The sequence below is a fragment of the Prunus dulcis genome, chromosome 2 (assembly GCF_902201215.1).
Source record: "Prunus dulcis chromosome 2, ALMONDv2, whole genome shotgun sequence".
NCBI classification, from domain to species: Eukaryota; Viridiplantae; Streptophyta; class Magnoliopsida; order Rosales; family Rosaceae; genus Prunus; species Prunus dulcis.
In genome coordinates this window covers 25,744,292-25,762,828 of record NC_047651.1, presented here as the reverse complement: position 1 = coordinate 25,762,828, position 18,537 = coordinate 25,744,292, and the positions used below count along the sequence as shown (strand labels likewise).

At 38.2% G+C, this 18,537-nt stretch overlaps 6 protein-coding genes across 10 annotated transcripts; 2 read left to right on the top strand and 4 right to left on the bottom strand.

Moving 5' to 3' along the window:
* Positions 1–2,775: 2,775 nt before the first annotated feature.
* Positions 2,776–5,574, bottom strand: LOC117619291 (pentatricopeptide repeat-containing protein CRP1, chloroplastic-like). The gene is made up of 5 exons (XM_034349211.1): positions 4,268–5,574; positions 4,034–4,186; positions 3,821–3,892; positions 3,512–3,706; positions 2,776–3,370 (listed from the first exon to the last, which is right to left on the bottom strand). The coding sequence occupies exons 1-4, from the start codon at positions 5,483–5,485 to the stop codon at positions 3,596–3,598; spliced, it is 1,554 nt and encodes a 517-aa protein (XP_034205102.1). The 5' UTR covers positions 5,486–5,574; the 3' UTR covers positions 2,776–3,370; positions 3,512–3,595.
* Positions 5,575–6,891: 1,317 nt separating this feature from the next.
* Positions 6,892–8,779, top strand: LOC117617575 (60S ribosomal protein L13-3-like). Of its 2 annotated transcripts, none has more exons than XM_034347005.1 (5): positions 6,892–6,988; positions 7,444–7,566; positions 7,659–7,792; positions 8,056–8,214; positions 8,315–8,779. In XM_034347005.1, the coding sequence occupies exons 2-5, from the start codon at positions 7,458–7,460 to the stop codon at positions 8,534–8,536; spliced, it is 624 nt and encodes a 207-aa protein (XP_034202896.1). In that variant the 5' UTR covers positions 6,892–6,988; positions 7,444–7,457; the 3' UTR covers positions 8,537–8,779. The 2 variants fall into 2 exon arrangements, with proteins under 2 accessions (XP_034202896.1, XP_034202897.1); XM_034347006.1 differs by having other exon boundaries at positions 6,910–6,988; positions 7,451–7,566.
* A 379-nt stretch (positions 8,780–9,158) lies between these two features.
* On the bottom strand, positions 9,159–12,225 carry LOC117617574 (protein AGENET DOMAIN (AGD)-CONTAINING P1). Its single transcript, XM_034347004.1, has 3 exons — positions 11,583–12,225; positions 9,943–10,389; positions 9,159–9,499 (listed from the first exon to the last, which is right to left on the bottom strand). Exons 1-3 carry the CDS (start codon positions 12,039–12,041, stop codon positions 9,485–9,487), a joined length of 921 nt encoding a protein of 306 aa, XP_034202895.1. The 5' UTR covers positions 12,042–12,225; the 3' UTR covers positions 9,159–9,484.
* A 230-nt stretch (positions 12,226–12,455) lies between these two features.
* Positions 12,456–15,649, bottom strand: LOC117617573 (SWR1 complex subunit 2). 2 transcript variants are annotated; one of them, XR_004584357.1, is made up of 12 exons: positions 15,426–15,620; positions 15,276–15,345; positions 15,104–15,175; positions 14,972–15,018; positions 14,640–14,892; positions 14,428–14,503; positions 14,183–14,302; positions 13,978–14,046; positions 13,826–13,868; positions 13,370–13,449; positions 12,847–13,223; positions 12,456–12,761 (listed from the first exon to the last, which is right to left on the bottom strand). XR_004584357.1 is itself a non-coding variant. In XM_034347003.1 (11 exons), exons 1-11 carry the CDS (start codon positions 15,491–15,493, stop codon positions 13,034–13,036), a joined length of 1,074 nt encoding a protein of 357 aa, XP_034202894.1. In that variant the 5' UTR covers positions 15,494–15,649; the 3' UTR covers positions 12,930–13,033. The 2 variants fall into 2 exon arrangements, 1 of the variants encoding a protein (XP_034202894.1); XM_034347003.1 differs by lacking the exon at positions 12,456–12,761 and having other exon boundaries at positions 12,930–13,223; positions 13,384–13,449; positions 15,426–15,649.
* Positions 15,650–15,760: 111 nt separating this feature from the next.
* On the top strand, positions 15,761–17,755 carry LOC117620259. 3 transcript variants are annotated; one of them, XM_034350409.1, is made up of 5 exons: positions 15,761–16,271; positions 16,376–16,429; positions 16,519–16,644; positions 16,852–17,065; positions 17,323–17,755. In XM_034350409.1, exons 1-4 carry the CDS (start codon positions 15,906–15,908, stop codon positions 17,029–17,031), a joined length of 726 nt encoding a protein of 241 aa, XP_034206300.1. In that variant the 5' UTR covers positions 15,761–15,905; the 3' UTR covers positions 17,032–17,065; positions 17,323–17,755. The 3 variants fall into 3 exon arrangements, with proteins under 3 accessions (XP_034206300.1, XP_034206301.1, XP_034206299.1); XM_034350410.1 differs by having other exon boundaries at positions 17,300–17,755; XM_034350408.1 differs by having other exon boundaries at positions 16,852–17,739.
* Positions 17,756–17,906: 151 nt separating this feature from the next.
* Positions 17,907–18,515, bottom strand: LOC117617798. Its single transcript, XM_034347357.1, has 3 exons — positions 18,403–18,515; positions 18,207–18,308; positions 17,907–18,093 (listed from the first exon to the last, which is right to left on the bottom strand). Exons 1-3 carry the CDS (start codon positions 18,476–18,478, stop codon positions 17,927–17,929), a joined length of 345 nt encoding a protein of 114 aa, XP_034203248.1. The 5' UTR covers positions 18,479–18,515; the 3' UTR covers positions 17,907–17,926.
* Positions 18,516–18,537: the final 22 nt, after the last annotated feature.

Sequence of the window (18,537 nt, the reverse complement as noted above, 5' to 3'; positions counted from 1 at the left end):
TCATAATTTAAAATTTGAAGATAATTATACTGATCTTCGAATCGATAGAGGCCTTGGCTAATGACGCCGACTCAGTCATAGCACCTTCCTGTTCATGGCTTTTCTTTTTCTTTTTCTTCTTCTATATAGCTTGAAAGTTGCATTTAGTTTTCTTGAAAATATGTTTGAGTTATTTCTTCAATTTTTTTGATGTATACATGCGATATTGGGGAATGAGAATTTAAGTTCTTTATGATACCTCCCATTCTAATGATTTCCAACTATTATATTGCTCAGTCACTCTTTTTGACTTTAGTGTTCCAAAGTGTTAGGCCACTTCATGAATGCGTTTTGAATCTAAATTTCCATGTCCTAAAAAAAAAAGTCTTGCTCGTATTTACTCTTTTTAACCCCTCAACAAAAACATAACTCTCCTTCCTAGTTTCTTCTAGGTGTAGAGTTTGAGAAATATATATGGAAGAGGGAAAGAGAATTAACTCACAACTACTACACAATCACACTCAAATACATAAGGAAGGGGGAAAAAAAATATATATTTAAAGGGTATAGCCGCGCGGCTATACTAATAAATTCGAATATATTTACAGGGTATAGCTGACCGGCTATACTAGTTAAACAATAATAAATTCAAATATTTAAACAGTATCGCTGCTCGGCTATACTCATTACATATAATAAATTCCAATATATTTAAAGGGTATAGCCGTTCGGCCATACTCGTTAGATATAATAAATTCGAATATTTAAATAGTATAGCCGCACGGCTATACTCATTACATATAATAAATTTGAATATTTAAATAGTATAGCCGCACGGCTATACTCATTACATATAATAAATTCGAATATTTAAATAGTATAGCCGCGTGGCTATACTCTCACATATAATAAATTCGAACATATTTAAATGGCGGTTATACTCTTGAATATAATAAATTCGAATATTTAAAGCGTATAGCCGTTTGGCTATACTCATTTCATATAATAAATTCGAATATATTTAAAGGGTCTAGCCGAACGGCTATACTCTTGAATTATAATAAATTCGAATACTTAAAGAGTACAGCCAACCGGCTATACTCATTACATAATATATATAAATATATATATATATATATATTACTAAAAAAATCCTTTGTAGTTTCTCGAAATCGGAATAGCAATTTCAGTGGTAATCTTCATCTCTCTCTCGCTTGCTTCTTCTTGTATTTCATATGTGCTCTGTGTGTTTGGTTCTCGAGAAAACATGGGAAAATGAGAAAGAATTTCATCGACTCATATACTTCCACAAGCGTGATTTGTTCGACATACGGCCGACCCTTATCGAAGCTGCTGGAGCCATAATCGATGTAAGTGCTGGCTTTGAGTAATTAATCGCACTTTAGAAGATAGCTAACTGAGTAATTAATTGCGCTTTAGATTGCTGATTTAGCTGATTGAATGTTTATATCTTAATTTGTCGTTTGAATTAAGGAAGGGGAAAAAATATATATTTAAAGAGCATAGCCGGTCGGCTATACTATTGAACTATAATAAATTCAAATATTTTAAGGGTATAGCCGGCAGCTATACTCATTCGATTATACTTAAAGGGTCTAGCCGACCGGCTATACTCTTGAATTATAATAAATTCGAATATTTTAAGGGTATAGCCGGGCCCATGACGTATAATAAATTCGAATATTTAAAGGGTATAGCCGCACGGCTATACTCAATATGTATAATAAATTCGAATATATTTAAAGGGTATAGTCGTGCAACTATAGGCTTGAATTATATAAATTCAAAGATTTAAATGGTATAGCCGGACTGCTATACTCATTACGTATAATAAATTCGAATATATTCAAAGCGTATAGCTGTTCGGCTATACTCTTGTATTATATGTCTAAATTCAAATATTTAAAAAGTGTAGCCGTCCGGCGATACTCATTAAATATAATAAATTTGAATATATCTACATAGTATAGCCGCACGGCTATACTCTTTAAATATAATAAGTTCGAATATATTTATTGGGTATGGCCGTGCGGCTATACTCTTTAAATATAATTATTCGCATAAATTCGCAATTAACTGAGTGATTAGTTGCGCTTTAGATTGCTGATTGAGTGTTTATATCTTTGATTACTGGAAAAAAATTAGTTATCTCTTTGATCCTCTGATCAATTTCTTTCTTTACGTTTGACTGTGATATTCATATAGTCAATATTTATATGGTCATATTCGTACAAGAGATGAGGGAAATAGAGGATTTATCAATCTATCAGCTAATTCTTAATTTTTCATTTGAATTTAGGAGTACGTTGTTGAAAGCACTCAAGTTAACATCCGTATTGAATAGCTTTAGAAGAAGCAGACTTTTCAAATTTTGATTTGAAACAAAGTGTGAGAAAACACATAAAGGTAACGCTCTGTGTGTATCCTAGCACTCTGAAATGTATTTTGTTCATGAATTGCAATCTCAACTTAAAGTTTGGTTGACAGTGATGATTTCACGTTCATCAGTAGAATTGATTGAGTTCAAGAAAGCAGCCGAGCAGCTCCTCTTTATCTCATTCGGATGCCACATTTGTAAATGTGAGAATGTAGTTGAAGTTAACCGCAAAACTAGTTTAATGTTGATAAAAACATCTGTCACTGTCTTCCCCTTGCAGGCAAATAAGGGTATTTTTTGAAACAATGGTCTTACTGGAATCATCTCTGATTTCTCGAAGAACTTAATTGTAGATGGGACCGAAACCGAATAGTTTGAAACCATATGTTACGCGAAACTTACAATTTGTCAGGACGCTAATGTACTACGTAATACACAAAGAGCTTCAGTTGATGAATTCCTCACATAAGTTTAATAAATATCCAACTTATCACAAATATATATCATCATTGACATTCACGTGAGTCAAACCACATGAGATGAGATGATAATTGTAATTAATTCATTCGGCTACAGTGTACCCCGTATGGCAGCAGCACTAAAAACTGGCACTTTGAAATGCCAATTGTTCCACTACGTTCGGCTACGGTGTATGGAAACACGCCCGTTTGAGTTGCAGCACAAGCTATATCATCAAGTTTCTAACATCGTAACCAATGCTGCCCTGCATAGGTAGGCACCAAGCTGATAGCCCACGAAAATGACTCGTGCTTTGAAGTGAGAGTTTGTGTTGCACTTCCTTGCTCTGTTGCCCATGTTTCCAACTGCTAAACCAGAGGGGCTAGTCTTAGCTGTTGTCTTTCCAACATATTACAACAGTTCATCAGTGCAACTCTTGCTGCTTTATCAGTTGTGCATTTTAATGTGGCGAAAGTTAACACCCCATCTGGTTTGAAGTGTTTGTAAAAAAGCGGCACAGCCATCACGTAAGACCTGAGATTTGAGAAAACATTTTATAACCCACAAACAAGGTCAATCTGATATAAATTCATATGACTAGGAGTCCAGGAGTCCCAAACGTAAAGTGAACAACAAAATTCACGAGAGAGGAATTAAAAAAAAAAAAAAACTCACCGTCTTTTGACTGCTGAAAGGATCATAGCCTGTGTCCATACCAGATTGAACAAGCACATTGCACCACAACCCAACCATTCACTACTACTCACAATTCCTCTGTTGAAGGACCATTAAAGCAACTTGTAACATCTGCCTAGCCTTCCTATCCGGAGTGCATCCAGCATGTTCCATTTCCTTGTAAACCTCGGGGACCTGATCAGGAAACCACTTGCATTTTGAGAGATTTAGAATAGCAAACAAGCTTCCTACTCTCTTATTCATCATAGCTCGCATTAAATTTTAAAGTTCATGAAGAATATATAGCACCTTATCGAACTTCCTTGCCCGAATATATGCCTTCATGAGGGTAGTATACGTAACCACATCAGGGCTAAAACCCTTCAGAAACAACAAAACCATCACCATTAGCAACTCAGCAGGCAAGTACCATGAGAGAACTGTATTGGTTGAAGAAATTCAATATATCTGAAAAAGTTATCACCCGCAACTGGACAAGTTTTATGCAAAAACAAGACTTACACTTTCTTTTATATAGTGATAAATGGATAAAGCCTCTAAATGTCTACCAGCAACACCGAATGCATTCATCAGCACATTCAGCATTATGACATTCAGTTCAATTCCCTCAGCTTCCATGAGCTGAAGTACCTTAACTGTCTGTCCGCATAATCCCTGCATTAACAAAAAAAGAATGAGATTATGGGACCAGATGTCGGTGCATTAAGTGAAAACAATTTGGAAGGGGCAGAAAACCTGCTGAGCGTAGGCATTTGCTAAGACGCAAAACATGCTGGCTGAAGGAATAAGACCTTCCGCCTTTAGGGCAGATATACACTCTTCTGCATCCTTAAATTTTCCATATTGCCCATAAATATCAACCAACGCAGCATAAATGGTCCCACTTTTCTTATGCCCTCGGTGTTTCATGTTCTCAAAAGTCTTCTGTATCATATCCCACTTCCCCTGCTCCCCCAGTCGGCTGATAACGGTGACAAAGATCTTTGGATCAGGATATAACCCCTGTTCCTGCATCTCAGTTAACAACTCAAGTGCCTTACTTATATCACCAGCCTTACAATGCCACCGTATCAAGGAATTAAACGTCGTTATATCAGCCTTTACACCTTCTTGTTTCATTTTCTCAAACACTTCCAAAGCTTCATCCACCTCACCATATTTCCCAAATGTATCAATAACGCTGTTGTAAATCTGTTTGTCTAATGCCATCCCCATCTCCCTTATCTCGCCCACAATGTCCATTGCTTTCTTCCACATTCCATTGTCCCTGTAAAGACCAATAACCTTACTGTACACAAATGAGCTTAGCCGAAACCTCTTCCGCTTCATCTCATTAATCATTGACCAAGTATCTTCCAACCTCCCAGCATTGACATAGTAATCAAGAAGAATCTCATATGTCTCTTGATTTTTCTCGGCCCCCAAATCACCCATTACCGCCAAAACTCTAATTGCCAGTCCTAAGAGGCCTTTCTTCAAAAACCCTCTGAGCAAAACATTGTAAAGCTTAATTCTTGGCCTAAACCCAAAAGATATCATTTCCTGAAACAACATATCAGCCTCCGAAGTCCTGCCAGTACTTCCAAGAGCGTCAATCAAATGAGCGTAAGACACTGAATTGGGTCGAACCCCAAGAGCTTCCATTTCAGCAAGAAGAGCCATGGCCTTGTTAATTTGCCCTGCTCTACAAAAATCACTTATCAAATGGTTGTATGACTCACCAGAGAGTTCCTCACCATTTGGGCAGTTAGTAGTTGCATGGTTTTGATCAGTTAATGCTATGAATTTGACTTCTTTCACACCCTTTCTGCGCTTTGAGTGAGTGAAAGAACCATGGAACTTGTATGTATCAGAGTATTTGAGACAACTTGAGCACAACAAAGGGAGAGGAGTGAAGGCACCTGTAGATGAAAGTGAAGGTGACTTGCGACCCAAAATGGACTGCATCAGCATCTCTATCTATGTCCTTGTGTTAACAAAACGGTTAGGCTTTGCTTTTCTGCCTTGTTTTCCTTTCGCTGTACAAGGCGCTTCAGGCACTGCTTTTTTGCTTTGTGGAATGACGAGGATTATAATTTGACAATTAACGGGATGAAAAGCGTAAAAAGATGGAGTTTAGAATTAGAATAAGATGACTGACACTGGAGGCTGACCCAATCAGGCGAGCCCACTTTGCAGGTCAAACCCAAGTGTGCTGGCCCAATCACAAGCCCATTTGAAACTTCCCAAGTCAAACCCAAGTGTGCTAGACGTGCCATTGGCACCAGTAGTTTCAAATTCGAACTTCTATGGCATCTTGACAACGTGTGTGTATGAGGATAATACCTCATTCTCTTTAGGCTTCGTTTGGTTCATGGGAATGGAAATGAGGCTTAGGAATGACAAATCAATTGCTTTCCATATTTGGTAAGTTCTGGCATGGAAAATGGTTGTCTTGCACATGAGAAAGTGGGGGAAAGTAAAGCCCTTCTCCCTCGTTGGGTTTTCTTTTCCCTCCTCATGAGAAAGTTTGGGAAAATGAGCCAACATTAAATATACATTTTTCATGACAATTTTGGCCCCATTAACAATTTAGAATTACAATATAGAATTAAATACATTCTTTTTTTAAATTATTTAATTTCATATGGGTGTAATTAGAAAATTAAACAAACTTTGTTTTACATTCCTATGCAAACCAAACATGTGAAAGGAAATAAAGTGGTATTTCTTAATTACTTTCCCAGTATTACCAAACATAGGAAATGAATTTTCCATTTTCCATCCATTGAGAAAGAGACAAGGAAAATTATTTCCCATTTCCTATCGCTTGTATTAAATAAATAAAAAATTAGGTGAAATACAACTCTATTATTATATGACAAAAGATAAGATGACTCGAAAATATGTTTCATTGCTCAAGTGGCAGCAGCTGCACCGAAAACTGGCCTGTTTGATAAAGTTTCCCTGGTCAGTGGTGTGGTGTCCATTATTATGTGGCTAGACCAGAAGTTCAGAACACAGGTAACAGGTTCCACCATCAAATTCAAATCAGTGCAACTCTTGCATTTTACTATAATATGGTATGGGGCTACACACAGAAATAATAGGCTACACCAGAACAGAGGTAACAAGGAAACTTCATTGAAAGACAAAGCTAATACAACCACCAGCAAAAACAAAGGTCGCAAGGAAAACGAAAACGTAAATAAAATTTTGGGCCATCTTCTTGTGTTGGGCTGGGCCTTAATGGGCCTAAGTCAACTTACGATCGAAGTTTGGCAAGTTGATTTTTAAGAAGGAAACAGAGGGGAAGGGCAAGGCCCAAGACTGCCGACCCAATACGAAAATAGACTCATATCAGCCATTATAAAACCCAAGAAACCCTAGAGCACACAGTCATTCTTGCAGCCGCGAGAGAGAGAGAGAGAAAGGAAGAGGAGGGTTCATCTGCATTTTCCTCGGCGGCGATTTCAGGTTTGGTTTTCCCTCGCTATTCTTTCCCCCTGTTTGTTTCTATAGAAGATTTATGACTACTCGGCGTCTCATGTCAATTGCTTCTTTCGTTCCATGAAAGACAAAAAAATGATAGCCATAACTGAGCTTCTGAGTTTTAAGCAAGCTTTTGTTTAATGTGTTTTTTGGGTTCTCAAGCGTATACTTGAATTAGCTATTGCTTAGATCTGTAGCGTTTATTATTTCTTAGAAGGTGCATTTTTTTCTTAATTTGTTCCTTATATCTGTTTGGCATATGTCTTGCATTTTCTGCACTGTGGCAGAATATAAAGGATGCGTCTATTTTATTATAATTTGTATGAATCTGTTTTTTGGGTATTTATTTGTTCTTAGCGCTCTCAGAAGAATCTATATTGCATTTTTTGTTCGTTGTATGATTTGTGCACATTGTAGTTAATTCCGACTTATGTGACTAGTTTACAGGTGAGCCATGGTGAAGCACAACAACGTTATCCCTAGCTCCCACTTCAGGAAACATTGGCAGAATTATGTCAAGACCTGGTTTAACCAACCTGCCAGGAAGACCAGGAGAAGAACTGGTGAGTAACAGTATTTTTTCTATCACCTTTCTTGTTTCTTTGTTTTACATGTAATTTATAATTTGACATGAATATTTCTGAAATGTCATCAGCTCGCCAAAAGAAGGCTGTCAAAATCTTCCCTCGCCCTACTGCTGGACCTCTCCGTCCAATTGTTCATGGACAGACTTTGAAGTATAACATGAAAATTAGGGCTGGTAGGGGCTTTACTTTGGAAGAGTTGAAGGTAAGTTTATTGATTTTACCACAATGCTATAACCTTTGGAATTTCTGCTATTTTTTATGGATTGCTGATATATTTGATCAAGGACCATTGAACTTTTGCTCATTGCCTTGCTCTGTGTTTTCCACTTTGAATTTATGAAAAATGTACTGTAGATTTTGTCCAGCTTGTATTTTAGGAGTTTCTTGAAGTTCATTACAGGCTGCTGTGTTATAAAAATAAATATGTAACCTTGTTTCTCGCTTTTTTGTATCATGTTTTACCAGTCTGCTGGGATACCAAAGAAACTTGCACCAACCATTGGGATCGCAGTTGATCATCGTAGGAAGAATCGTTCTCTTGAGGGTCTTCAAGCTAATGTGCAGCGACTGAAGACATACAAGGCCAAATTAGTTGTCTTCCCAAGACGTGCTGGCAAATTCAAGGTGATGTTAAATGGTTGATTGGATTAGTGTAAGAATGTTTATTTGCTGTCTGCATGATATCTCATCTGGTATGTATTCTTTTTTTTTTTTTTTGCTACAGGCTGGTGATTCTGCCCCAGAGGAACTTGCTAATGCCACCCAGCTCCAAGGTTCCTACCTTCCAATTGCACGGGAGAAGCCTTCCGTTGAGCTTGTGAAGGTTACTGATGATTTGAAATCATTCAAGGCATATGACAAACTCCGTGTGGAAAGGATGAACCAACGTCATGTAGGTGCCAGGCTTAAGAAAGCAGCAGAGGCTGAGAAGGAAGAGAAGAAGTAGAGAGAGCCTGGACCCTTTAAATGAGCCCGAAAATTTGGTTTTGTTTTGGAAGGTGTTTCGTTTTAGGTTTTGATCTGTTTACTGGACATGACAATTTTAGAGTTTGTAATGTCACTTAAGTTCGTGGAAGTTAAAGATTTTATGGTTATTAAAGCTTCTTATTTGATTAATGCGGATGGTTTTGTAATTTGGTTTATCTTATGTCACTTGGTTTCAATTGTAAGGCTAAAGCATTTGCATTGACCGTATGACTATTATCTTCAACACATTGCGTAAAAGGAAGGTACTTTAATGCTATGCTCGCATTGGTTGATGGAATATCCAGAGTCTGTCATCTCAATTTCGCTTTTCAGAAATGCCTGATGCCTTCGGTTGTTTCCGTTACGAAGTTGGGATGGGACAAGGCTGTTAACCAAAAGAGCTGTCCCCAAGGCTGCGTTTGTCTACAACCGTTCCCAGTTAGATGCAGTTACCATAAAATAAGACGTGAAAGTAGATCAGGCAGGACGTTTAGGTTGCTTGGTTGCTATATGCAGTGGTTTCGTTTCCTTCAAGTATTTGGATCCAAGTCCGCTTCAATTGTTTATTCAAATCATCAATGATGAAACGGTGCAATCCCAAATCACATAATCTGTCCGCAAACTCAAAACCCCATTTAATTACAAAGATGGAACAGCAACACGTACGAGTAAGTTTAATGTCTCTCTTTCAAAAACTACAAAAGAAAAAAAATGGTTGTTTCAAGGTTTCTTCTTCATAGGACTTCCAAATCTAATACCAAACACACCAAGAACCATCAGTTTTACACTTGAGATGGATAGGACGGAGAACATGTCCTAACCAAATGCTTTCAGCAATGAAACTTCCAGATTGACAATGTGCCATTTATGAAATGTGCAAATAATGCTGCAAATGCTCAGTGGTTAGTATCTTGCTTTTCTTCTGCACTCAATGCTTCAATGCCTGACAAAAATTTGTTGTTAGCAAGCCAGTATCAGGATGTTAAATAACTTAAGAAATTAGTTGCCCCCCCATATACAATAGTTATCATTGCCCTACCTTACTGAAACTTGGAAAGGAAGAAAATATCAAGCATAATTTAGTTGAGAGTTCAAACATCAAATAACTCCCTAGTTCCTGATACATTAGTCCACAAGACATACTGTCATGAATTACTAAGGGTTTGGTTAACTTCAACCACGGGATAGCTGTAAAAATGCAGCTGAGTGTTACCTAAATTTGACAAGTTTAGATTCCGGGTGTTTGCGCACTTTGGCCACAAGTATATAAGAAACTTCTAGGCAGATTCTTCTTTTCTTATTTTAACCTAAATTCGTTTGTGATCTAATATATTCAGCTGAACATCTTGACTAACAGATTGTAAGGAAAGTTTTTGGAAGTTATACCTGAGAAGCCATAACCCATGTTCTATCTATCCAATCTTGGCGTGGTCTCAAATCAGAGTGCTCAAACAGCAATTCATCTTTTGTACCTTTGAAGTAAACTCTGTACCTTGGCCCACGAAGGACCTTGCGGATCACACCTTCCCACCATCCATCATTATAGAAAGCATCAACCTCTTCATTCAGACTAAAACTTTCAACCACAACAGTTTGAGGTGGACAAGGCCTTATGTGCTGTGCATCGACCTCTTCTGTCAAGAACTCTTTACCATCATCTGTTTTTATGCTCTTATATCGAATGAGAAATTTGTCCTTCCCCATTACTTTGACAATATTTGCAGCAAACCAAGCACCTTGAAATCCATCTTCATCAGTGCAAATCTCAACTTGTGTTCCTTGTACAAAGTCCTCTTTCATCCAGGGCTTTGGTTCCTCGGTAGTTGAGTCATCCTGCAGTCAGTCCAGTTTTGAGGAGTTTGCATTTCAGTTAAAATAAGATAGAGGAAATCCACAAAATAGGAGATAAAACTAGATAATGAAAAAAGTAAATGATCATATCAAATACACTCTACATGTTCAACTATTAAACAAGACATCAGAAACATTTGGTTGCATCTTACAAGGTTTATGAAATTGACCGTTCAACCTTTAAACTCATTTGGAGATACTTCACAACATGTAATAATTGTCTAACCATTGATATAACTTCCTTAATCAAAAGAGAAGGCCAACAAACATATTCTTTACACTTGGTTGCATTTGACAAGGTTCATGAAATCGACCTGTTACAACCTTTAAACTCATATGATTCAGACTTGTTTTTTATTTTATTTTTTAAACACGAATAATCAAGGGAAAAAGTAGAAATCTACCACTCTTTCTCAACTGCAGGAGGGCAAAAGACTGGTCTTAAATCTTTCAAACATTCTCAGAATCAAGCAATCCAGTCTTCTAATCCAACATAAGCTATATGTCACGGAAGGAGGAGACTGGCCAACAGATCAAGCAAAATAGGAGGAAAAACAAGGTTCGTATTCTCTCCCAAAGAATAGCAAAGCAACTAACGGGGTATTTGGCACTAAACATGGTTTTCACGAAGTCTGTCATGAATATACTACCTCTTTCTCTGTCGATCATTCTTGACTAAGATCAAGTTTTCCACAATTCAATAACAATAATATTGATTTTTCTCCTTATTCCCTGACTATAGTCCCATGAAACTAGTTCAAAGGTCAGCTGATCACTGGTCCTCCGATTCCCAGCTCAAGCCAAATGGAAGAAAAAAAAGTAAAAAGGAAAAGAAAAGGCTCTTTACAATATGCGCATTTATTATTTTAAAGCAGAACAGAACAGAACAGAACAGAACACCCCTAAATTTTCATACTAGGAAAATACATACCCAAATTACGAAAAAGATCATGGGAAAAGCACGTAATAACAAAAGTTATTCATTCTTCAGGCTTTAAACCAAAACTAAAACCAAATGCTTCTTATATCTCCTATCCGGTAACAAAACAATCAGGGAGGGCAAATCATCACAGAAAATCGCAATATTAATATTATCGTTTGAATCGAATAATGGCACACCAAGAAAAAAATAAAAATAACAAAGGCAATCAAGAAAAAGGCGATTCATTACTTACGCCTTGTTGAAGAGGTGGAAGCCAAGAGCCCTTGACCCACTCCCGGTGAAGCCTGAGCTCCTCCGACTCAAACTCAAACTTCTCCTTGGCAAACCGAAAATAAACCCCAAACGTCGAGTCCTTCATAACATCAGTGATGACTCCCTCCCACCCCCCGCCACAGAAGAAGGCATCAACGACGTCGCCTAACTTGAAGCAGCAGTACTTACTTTCTTGGGGCGGCAAGGGCCTTATGAGCGCCACGTCCACCTCTTCCTCCACCTCGTTGCGCTGCTGGTGCCTCTTCCTCCTGCCTAGATTGCCATCAATCTTAGCCTTCACTTTGTTATATTCAACTTTCAACTTGGTTTTATCTCTCGACTTGCCGATGATTTTTGCCTGGAACAGAGTGCCACGCATATTGTGGATTGGACTGGTCACCTCCACCTCGTCGCCAATCTTGAAATTGGAGCCAACCATTGAAGCTCTCTCTCTCTCTCTCTCTCTCTCTCTCTCTCTCTGGGCACCGCCTTCCCTTTAGGGATTTTCTCTTATTTTTCTTCTCAACTCAAGGGGTTCGTTCGCATCAGGTACAGTAAAGTAGTAGATAGATATAGGCGGGAGATGAAGCGTTGGGGCGGGTGGGTCCGTCAAACCAAAAGCGGGTCTTTTCTTCGTTTACAAGAAGCTTCTAATTCCAGTTATATATAATTTTTTTTCAATACTTGAATGGTGTTATTATTTTGGATTAAAGCAGTATAATATAGCTACACACTGATTGAAGAAATGTTACCAGAAAAGTGAATATCTTTTTATTTTTGGCCAGAAAATGTTTATGATCAGCTTATCCCGCTCAGAAAAATTAATTCATAAAATGATATAAAAACCAACTTCTTCCCTCTCAGAAAATTGAAATGACCAGATTAATAGAAAGCCAAAACTGGACAAAATTCTCTGTTGCACGGCATATGTCAGCAACAAAATACACTCAGAAAAGAGCTTTCAATGATCAACGTGACATCTAACAATTACTTGAATTACATAATAGTAATGTCTTGGATATGCTAGGACCCAGGCTTTCCTCCTGTTGCAAGTCATACGCTCTTCATTATAACACAGTGGTTTTTGGACACGGGCGTTCCCTGCAAGCATGATCGAGTCTTGGATTGCACCATGGCAGCATGGAACACTACTGCCAAACTAAATGCACACAAATTCAATCATATATCTCAAATTAAGATAAGTCAACAAGTTTCTTGCAATTTACTACAATTGAAATACTTACACACAACAGGATAATGCTAGTCTGCAAGCCGCCTTCCTCCTAGAGCTTTTATCGCTTTCCTCATGAAGATGACAAAAAAGATCCTTGTTTGTATCTTAATAATTAGGCCTCCGCCCAAAAAGTACATAACGTTTCTTCCTTTTCTAAAAATGCACGCAGCAAACAACTCTTCAGATTACCATGGAAGTTAATCAGAAGATTCACTTTCAAGGGCCGGAATTCTGCGGAAACGTGCAAAGTAACGTGAATACGACACATCAATTTTATTTGACGACACTGATCTCTTCCGCCTTGCCAAAAACCCTTTCCCAGAAAGTGAATCGTGCAAATCTCCCAGGTCCATCTCTTTCCTGACCCGACCACTTTCAAGTAGAAACCTGAAAATCAAGAACAACAAAATTGTAAACGAATCTAAATTGGACGTCAAACATAACTGAAGAGCAGGATATTAAAATCACAAGACAGAAACTAACGCCTTGTAAAGAGAAAAAGCCCATTAGTGTCACACAATTAACTCTCATACATGGAAAACCATACCGCTGGCGAATAATTTTAAAAGCTTCTTTTGTTGCATAAGGTAGCCCTGTCTTTGGATCACGGTACCTGCAACATCAAATGAATTCATTAAGTGGACGTATTATACAAGATGGCCAGCTTAACCTAAATAATTGTATGTTTCCAACACCATCAATCCTCACACTCTCCATGGCCACTCAGAACTGCTCTAACATTTATCATCATTTACCTAGCACCACACATTCATTCATCAAACAGCATGCTTATTAGTGCATTATGTAAGAGGTGGACAATTGCCGTGATACACTAACAACTAACAATCAATCTTCTCTCTCTCTCTCTCTCTCTCTCACACACACACACACACACACACACACACACACACACACACACACACGCTCACACACGCAAGCACACCCACACACACACAGCAGAAACCATGACATCAAATATAGGCACTTACTTGGCAGGTAAACCAGTAACTGCACAAACAGCTTTCTCAGGGTCTGGAAATTAAAAAACAAAAAAACATAAAAACATAAAAAACATTGTTATGAAACATAAAACATAAAAAATAAATCCCTGAGCGACACATTCATCTAAACCATCACTTACAGGGAGCAGTCGTGGTAGAGATTTCAGACTGAAATGATAATCCTCTACTGAATTCCAGATATGAGCAACCTAAAGAAATGTAGTTTAGAAATTTCTTTATCAGAGAATGATATTGCCACAATGATCAAATTTGTGTATACTAACAATATATATTTTTCAAAAAAGAAAATGAAAAGATCAGAATATTGTAAAGCTGAAAGCATACCATCTTTTGAGAAATATCGTACTTGCGGGCCAGTATAGACAGCTTTGTGCACAATTGCTCTTTTCTTAACTTCTTCCTCCCTTGCCAGAACACGCTCCAAATTCCTCAAGTTCATAATTTCTGAAGTTTTGCAGGTAACAATTCAAGTTTAGATACAGCCAGCTTCAATTTCAAGTAAATATAAATGAGTACCCAGCAATTCAAATCACATACTAATTACGAACATTGAGGCTTAAAGTACAAACCTGTTTGAGCTGCTTCTAAAAGCATCTCTTCTTGGGTCATCCTCTTCTCCTCGCCTTCCTTTTTTCTCTTTATCGGCTAATGCAAAAGAAAATTTATATTCATTAAAAATAGTATGATATGTTAATCAACGCAATGATCTCACAAACAAATACCACCGGTCTGTAATCAGAATTTGGAGTAGATTCAACATCAAATGCTATTGAAAACTGACCTTCATGGTTGCTTGCAAAGCCGCACGTATTGCATCCCTCTCGGCTTGCCTGATAATCACTGAAGTTCTTGAAGATTTTCTCACGATTCTCTCTCCTTCTCCTTCCTCAGGAGCATCGTGATGCTGTTCAGGTTGGGAAGATTTCTCATTTTCATCCTTAGATTCTTTCTCTAATTCCGTTAGCACTTTCTTCTTCTTCTTCTTCTTGCTTGATTGCTTTCCCGGAAATATCAACCGCTTCTTTGTCCGAACTCTGTAATTATAATTCATTGAATTTAACTAAATTCTGAGTAAAAGAAATCTAAATGTCATTGGGGTAAGCAAAACTCAACCTTTCCTCTGCCTCGTTGTTTTCTACTCCTTCGTCCGGGTCTGGCTCCTACCAACAATTTAAGCAAGTCTAAGCAAGATAGAACTGGTAGGAAACTAACATTTGAAGTGAACAATCCAAGAAAAAAACTCACATCTTCGTCGAAGTCACTATCAAACTCGTCTGCAACCTCAGGCTCTGCTTCATAGTTACCATCCTCTTCATCCTACCAGAACATAAAATTCATAAGGGTAACTATAAATATTCGACTAAATTCAGACTTTTTTTTGTTCATGCACGAAAGAAGAGGTTACAGTAAAACACACCTCTTTAAGAGCCTCCTGATTCCAGAACATCTCGTCCTCTTCGATTTCCTCATCAAGTAATTTGGTCATTCTGAAAATCGTAAAACGAAAAAAAATGCTTAAACCTCAAATCAATCGAATTCATTAACCCAGTTATTGAACTTTAGTTACCTCTTCCCTCTGGTGGCGCGAGAGTTACGATCGAGAATCAAAAGCGGGTCAATTTTGGGGGTTTCCATGGCAACCCAAGAGGAATTACAAGGACGAAATTGAAATATCGATTTGATTTGGATCAGCAGAAATATGCCCTAGCACCCCCCGCCAAAGTTTCAATCTCAGTCTCACTGATAAACTCTCACCCCACAGCCTAATTAGTAATTCAAAGGGAAGAGAAAGAGATAAATAAAAACGATATGTCGTTCTATTTGTGGCTTATTATAAATAAACGGCATGTCGTTATTATAGATTTTCCAGATAGAGTCGAGTGTCGTGTTGTATTTGAGTGAATTTCGGTAGAAGAAAATTGATCGACGGTAGGCTTGGAGTTTGCTCAGCCGAACCGTACAAAGACGAAGCTCACAGTGCAGTTGAAGTAGAAGTGCTTCGAGAGGCTCTTTCTATATTTCTTCAAACGTAGTCCATCATCTCAGAATGGCCACAACTCTTCGTTGCCCTCAAGCAGTAGCACCACTTCCATGGAGGGCGAGAAGGCCCAACAACAGCAGAGGCACAATCCCAATGGGGCCCCGCCAGGTGTCGAACATCCGGGCCTTCGGGAGAAGCGACATCGGAAGCTTCGCGAGGGACGCGTGGCGGAGCGCCAACGACGGATTCGAGCGGTTCCTATTCGAGGCCAAGAAGACGGCGGAGCGCTTGGACCGCCGATACGCCCTTTCGCACCGCTTCGACACCATCGCTCGGTCCGCCGCTGCTCGCGCCCGTGAAATTGACAGAGACCTCGAGATTGGGACTCGCTGGCGCGCCTTTAGCATGGATTTTAGCAGAAATTTGCCTAGGGTTTGTTCTATCGCTTTTACCATTTTGCTCTATTATGTATATGGATACGACGTGGTGTTGTGTTTACTGAGTTCTTGTTTGGTTGGTGTTTGCAATTTGTGCAGTACAGGAAGCAGCTTAATGATTTCCTGGAAACCCCATTGGGAAGAAGTTTTGCGGTAAGTTAACATTTGCTACAATTGTGTGATGGTCTTCAGTTTATGTTCAACTAATTCAACTTATTTTTATTTTTTGAATGATTTTGAAGACAATCTTCTTCCTGTGGTTTGCATTATCCGGATGGCTTTTTCGGTTATTGATATTCGCTACATGGGTACTGCCATTTGCTGCTCCTCTGGTCATTGGAGCGGTTGCCAATAACCTTGTTATTAAGGTATTACTAGCTGCCTGCTGCTACAAGTTGAATATGTTAATGTTTGTGTTAGTGTTACTGGGTATGTCTCATCATATTTCATAATTATACTAGCTGCGAAGTCTGCAACTAAACTGAGTGAGTTTTATGGCAATTCAACTTTGTAATGTAACCAATCAGATAGTTCTTTATAGGGTTAATTGTGTTTGTTGCACCAAATTTGGACAGGGGGCTTGTCCAGCTTGTAAGAGGCAATTTGTTGGTTACAAGAACCAAGTAATTCGTTGTGCAAGCTGCGGAAACACTGTGTGGCAGCCAAAAGGGGACTTCTTTTCAAGAGATGGTAGAGGTCCGTCTTCGTCAAAATCAGAACCGGAGATTATTGATGTTGAGTTTGAAGAGAAATGAGGAGATACCCAAGTTGTGTGGAAGATCACGCCTGGTAGACTTTTAGATTACATACATAGAGAAAACGCAAGAGTTTTTACTTTTCATTTCCGCTGATATAAAGTCTTATTCTTGGTTTTCATCTTCTTGTAAATTATGCCTCCTGTATTTTGGAATTAAGAATTGTTCAATCATGCCATTTGTATATCGTTTGCTCTACTATAGGAAGGTTGAGAAACAAAATACATGGCCTTTTTGCTGATGACAAAAAAAATCTTTATATTGATAGGCAGTTCTTCTTATGGTGTGCAGTGAATCAAGTTAGTATGAGTGATCAGCAAAAGTTTTGGTGCTCCTTGTGGCAGTTTTAAGCAAGAAAATTGGTATGTCTTGAGAAAGAAAATTAAATTTACTGTGCTCTTATTACTTCAATTTTCTGTATTATTGGGCAGCAAGGTACTCTCTTCCTTTTGGCCAAGGGTCGTAAAGGTTGTGTAGTATGGATTTAGCTATGTCAATGTAGTTACTCTGTCAGTATCGAGCAACGAAGAGAAACCGGTCAAACACAAATGCAGATATACAGTGCAGAAAAGCTCATGAAATCTTTTACTTGCGTATTTTGAAGTCATGTTTTTAGAGGCGAATCTCCTATCTCTGTTTGTATACTCCAAGAATCTGCCTTTTGTTGCAGTGTATTGTTGTTTATTGTCCATTTTGAGCTTGGTATCATTTTTGTTGAGAAGAAGGTATGTCGTGTGATGATTGATCTATAAGACGAATGCACATGAAATCAAGCAAGAAATAAACACCAGCATTATGCACATGAAATTGATGTATATAACAAACACCAGCATTATGCATTGACGAGTTTGATTATTAAAAGCTATAAGCCTGTATAGGTTAGGTTTACATGACATCAATTGTGCATCTGTAAGAGACTAGAGATGCTTGACGTCCAAACTAAAGACTCAGTTTCATCTTTAAACAAGAGCTTGATATTTCCATTGTTGCTCCTTAGGCTGATTGAAAGGTTGCCCTGACCCTGAGCTTCCTGGGTTCCCTCCATCACGTGCAAAATCTTGTCTGCAAAGCGTTAAGTTTTACTTCACAATTCTAATAAATAAATAATTAATTAATTAAAAGCGTAGTTCAGGGGAAAGAAATAGGAAAACAAAATCAGAAGCCTTTGATCTTACATTCCTTTCTTGTGGCTAAGAATCCCAGATGCTTCTTTTGGAGGCTAAGCATGAGCTGACTATGCTTTGAATATATGCAGGCCCACCCGTATGTTCTGCTTCCTGCTTGCACAAACAAGAATCTATCTTTATTTTTTCATATAACAGCAAAAGCAAAGGTGTTATTTTAAAAATCTGTCCTTGCATTTTCTTTTACCAGAAGGAGTGACAACTGATAGCTCGGCTTTTACTTGAAGCAAATTTTGGCTTCTTGGAAAGTAGGCATTGCCCATAGCTCTTGCTTTGAGCGCTGCAACTCCTCTTAAACCTGGCAACTTGTCATCGAGTTAGT